At 46.1% G+C, this 4,790-nt stretch overlaps 1 protein-coding gene across 1 annotated transcript in view; it reads right to left on the bottom strand.

Annotated features, from left to right (window-relative positions):
• LOC106808887 (transcription factor AP-2-alpha-like) overlaps positions 1-2,950 on the bottom strand; it is a gene marked incomplete in the record, with an annotated part of 37,579 nt that extends 34,629 nt beyond the window's left edge. Inside the window, 1 exon segment of the mRNA XM_014811793.1 lies at positions 2,891-2,950. Within this exon segment, the coding sequence (XP_014667279.1) occupies positions 2,891-2,924 (34 nt within the window).
• Positions 2,951-4,790: the final 1,840 nt, after the last annotated feature.

Raw genomic sequence — 4,790 nt, 5'->3', positions numbered from 1 at the left:
CGCGATATCTTTCTCCTCTATCCTTCATCTCTCTCTCATCCTCTCTCTATTTCTCTCTTCTCTCTCTCTCTCTCTATCTATCTTCTATTCTCATCTCTGCTCTCTCTCTGCTTTCTACGATCTCTTCCTCTCTGTCTCCCTCCTCTCTCGCTCATCTCTCTTCTCTCTCCTCTCATTCTAGTTTTTCTCTATCTTCTCTCTCTCGCTCTCTCTTCATCTATCTATCTCTCTCTCTCTATTACTTTCTCTTCTATCTCTCTATGTCTTCTCTATATTCTCTTCTATATATACTCTCTCTCTCTTTGTCTCTACTCTCTCCTCCTCTCTCATCTATCTTTCTCTTCTCTCTCTCTCTCTATCCTCTCTCCCCTCCCTATCGTCTATCTCTTTGTATTTCTTTTCCTCTCTCTTCTCGTCCTCTCTCTCTCTCGTCCTTCTCTTCTCCTGTACTTCTATCTATATTCTCTCTTCCCTCTCTCTCGCCTTTCGTCTCTCTCTCTTCTTCTCTATCTTTCTCTCTATCTCTCCTCTCTCCCAGTCGCTCTCTCTCTCTCTTGCTTATCTCGTCTCTCTCTCTATCTACCTTTCCTCTCTATCTCTCTCTATCTCTTCTTCTATATTCTCCTATAGTATATATCTCTCTCTCCTTGTCTCTATCATCTCTCTCCTCTCTCTATCTATTCTTTCTCTCCTTCTCTTCTCTCTCTCTCTCCTATATCCTTCTCTCTCTCTATCGCTCTATCCTTTCTCTCTCTCCTCCTCTCTCTCTCTCGTCTCTCTCCTCTCTCTCATCTCTCTCTCTCTCATTCTCTCCTCGTCCTTCTCTCTCGTCCTCCTCGCTTGTATCAATTTTCTCTCTCTCTCTCTCTCTCGTTCTCTCTCCTCCCGGCGCTTTCTCTCTATCTGATCTCTCGTTCTCTCCGTCTTTCTCTTCTCTCTCTCTCTCTCTCTCTCTCTCCTATTCTTCTCTCTCACTCGTCTCGTCTCTCTCTTCTTTTCTATCTCCCTCACTCCTCTCTATCTCTATCTTCTGTTCTTATCTCTATCACTCTTCTCGTCTTCTCTCTCTCTCTCCTCCTCTCTTGCTCTCTCTCTCTCTCTTTCTCTCGCTGCTCTCTCTCTCTCTCGTTTTCTCTCTTTTCTCCGTGCCTATCTAATCTTTCCTCGTCTATCTCTGTCTATCTCTATCTCGTTCAGTCTCTCATCTATTATTTCTCTCTCGTCTCCTCCTCTATCTATCTCTTGTCTCTCCTCTCTATCCCTATCTATCTATATCTCTTCGTGCTCTGCCTCTCTCTCCCGCGTTTTCCTCTTTGTCGCTCATCTCAGTGTACGCGCTATCGCGTTGCTGCCTCATGTAACTGTGGATCCTGATAAGGTTGCTTTACCTTTGAGTATCGCTTGAACGTCACTGTGCTCGTGCTCCAATCGCGGGGTTGGTGCGCTGGCTGCCATTCGGTCAATAACTCGTGGTCGGTAGCAAACAATGAATAATTCATTAAACATAAATTAAATTTCGTAAATTATTCTTGCGTATAGACGCAAATGCGAATCAATCAAATTCGTCGATTACGATTTCTTCCTGACAGCCTTTACCAAACAGTGAATTGAATTGGTGTATTTGTTTGAGTGGTGGTACGCGAATCGAGCAATCGATGTCATATCCCGCCACGTTCTCCGCACACCTTCCTTCATAGCGTGATTCATATTTTTAACAGTCATGCATTCGTTTCTGCGAAACGAGTTCGCGCATTAGTGTGTGTTGTGTGTGCTGTGTGTATGTGTGTGTGTGTGTGTGTGTGTGTTGTGTGTGTTGTGTGTGTGTTGTGTGTCGTGTGTTGTCGTATGTGTGTGTGTCGTGTGTTGTTGTGTGTGTGTGTTGTGTGGTGTGTGTGTGTGCTGTGTATATATGTTTGTGTTCATATAATATTATTATTGTGTGTGTTGCATAGTGTGTGTGTGTGTGTGTGTGTGTGTGTGTGTGTGTGTGTGTGTGTGTGTGTGTGTGTGTGTATATGTTCATACAGCACGAAACAAAACGCATATTCGTCGGCCTGTGAAATTACGTAACGTTGTAATAACCTGAATGAATCAAAATTATGTGATATTGAGACGAGATGTTGCCGTTAGTAATATCTCTCTCTCCCTCACTAGAGCATATATATACTTTAAGCAGAATTCTACTCGTTGACTCTATATTTGATTATTAGATTGTTTCAGGTGATATTTTAAAAACCCGACGGATTCGTAATTCGCGGAATTTAGCAATGTATATCGCAAAATTACTGCGTAGAAATTTACTCAAACGTTTTCTTACACTAACATTCGCGAATTTGTACCACTCCCGCGCGAGTGTAGTCTAGCAATTAGACTGTGTGTATCGATAATATCGCTTATCTTACAAACATTGATCTATCGGGAATCATTCAAATTCGTCATTATTGTATGCGATGGGACACTTCCGCATGCAGGGAAGTCTAGGGGGAAACGTGCGCATGATTTCTGCCAGGCAAATTTTATGAATAGCAGAAATATTATGACACCGATTTATGTCGGAAATTTCGCAAGAAAAAATACCGCAACGAGAATTTACATTTAAATACAAAATACTATCAGCGCGGAGATAAAAAAAAAGACGAAATAATATATTCTTGCAAAGATGCAAAAGATGTAAAGATGCTAGTGGTCTATGCTCTATAGAGACCAATATCAGTTTCTGCACAATTTACTCCTTTTGCTTCCACGCTCGTGTCTGCCTTACAGAAATGAACTAAGCGAGCTGCATACGGCACACTTTCAACGCACTAAACTAGAAAATGGCATGAGGATGAAATATCTACTCCACTCACACGAACTGATTGGATGAACAGATATAAAATTCTAACGTTACCTTTTTGTATGACTCCTTTGTGCGGCCCATGCATGTACGCATTGTCTGAAACATCTAAGTGATGCTGAAAAAGGAGAAAAACGAGAGAAACGTTTTATTTAAACTCGCCGGTTTATCATTTTGCGTGAAAGGCTCGGCGAACAGTGAAAGGCGTCTTTATGCCGCCTCGCAGTCACGCTACGCGCGGTGAAACACACCGCAGCATTATCCCGTCCTGAAACCAAACACGCAGTTACGCCACAATGACCGCGCCGCCTCGCACACTATTAAACGCACATTGGGTTTTCTATTAGCCATTATACGATTAAAGTTAAGGCTTGCGCGCAGCCACATTCGGGCTGTGTTAACAAGACAATACGAGCGAGCGACGCGCGCAGATTCTACGGGAAATGCGACTTGAATGGGAATACTTAGAAGTCGTCGAGTATTTGATTTCTGTGCCTAATGAGGAAGTCAGCGTAATCCAGATGATGTGAGGGATGGCGTGGCATGGGGAGGGCAAGAGAGAAGGGATGGGGGAAAAATACTCGTATTTGCATTCAAGTTGACAGCACAATGGCACTTTAGCGGCACGTGTACGAACAGCGTTACAGCTAGCGCACGGGTTCTCCCCGCGTGCGCAGAGAAGGTCGAGAGGGAGGGGAAAGGGGAGGGGGAAGGGGTGGGAGAGAGGGATGGCGGATTGGGAGGGGAGTCCGCATGCACGCGTGCGCGCACGTGCCACGAGCGAAGCAAATCACGTCGTTAATTTGCCGATCGTCTTCCTGTTTCGCGACTGAATTACCGTCGCCGACTGAATCGCGCGACGGGGCGGCAGCCGACGTCGGCGCTCGGTCGTCATCGGGGCGTGACCGGAACCGGCGCTCTACGCGCGACCGGAAACGCATTGACGGCGAGCGATTACACGACGCGTGCGCGACGTTTCCTGGCGCGTGCACGCGTTCACGAGCGCTCTGCTCGAAGTACCGACTTCCGTCCGCGCATCGAGGAGCGGATCACGCGAGATCTCGCGTGATATCGCGATAGAACACACGAGACGAGATCACGTTATAGACCACAAGGTCGTGCCAGATCACGCGAGATCGCGCGAGTTTGTGCGGTACACCTTGTGGCGTTAGTTGACTAGTTATGGTTAGAGTTAGTTGACTAGATATGTTAGTTGGATAGACTAGTTAGCATCCCATGGCAGGGTTCGATGGCCGACCGCAGTGCGATGCGGTTGGCATTGAAGCCGTATAGAGTTACACGCGCACGCGTTAGAGACAAAGCTGACGACGACGACGACGACGACGGGAGGCGATGGCTCGCCTTACCTGCCGCCTCTCTCTCGCACACACGTCTTAACCGAGCGTCCAGTCTGATAAGTTGACACGCTACAGAAGAGCGCGGCGCGACAGCAGCCGAGTGAGGGAAAGAGAATGAGCGGGGGAGAGAGAGTATGAAGTAGTTAGGAAGAGAGAATTGGGGGAGGGGGTACAAAGAGAGAGAGAGAAAGAGAGAGAGAGAGAGAGAGAGAGAGAGAGAGAGAGAAGGAGAGAGAGAGAAAGAGAAAGCGAGGGAGAATGAGGATTTAGGAAGAGCGAAAGACTGAGAGAGATGGGGAGAGATAGATCTTTTCCTGCTGTTGCTGTGTGTGTGTGTGTGTGTGTGTGTGTGTGTGTGTTGTGGTGGTGTGTGTGTGTGTGCATGTGTGCTGTGCTGCATGAGGGCGGGTTTGCATTATGCTAACACGGCTGCAATTAAGGGAGTCGACGTAACATAATGTTGTGTGCACTCAATCCTCGGCCCGCTACGCACAAGTTGGGACGCGTTGTAGGATAAAAATAATACAAAGCTCTATAGGCCTTAAATACTCATATTATTTATTTATATCTATATAATATATTAATATATATTTATA

The sequence above is a fragment of the Priapulus caudatus genome, unplaced genomic scaffold (assembly GCF_000485595.1).
Source record: "Priapulus caudatus unplaced genomic scaffold, Priapulus_caudatus-5.0.1 Scaffold311, whole genome shotgun sequence".
NCBI classification, from domain to species: Eukaryota; Metazoa; Priapulida; class Priapulimorpha; order Priapulimorphida; family Priapulidae; genus Priapulus; species Priapulus caudatus.
This window is presented reverse-complemented; position numbering and strand designations above follow the sequence as displayed.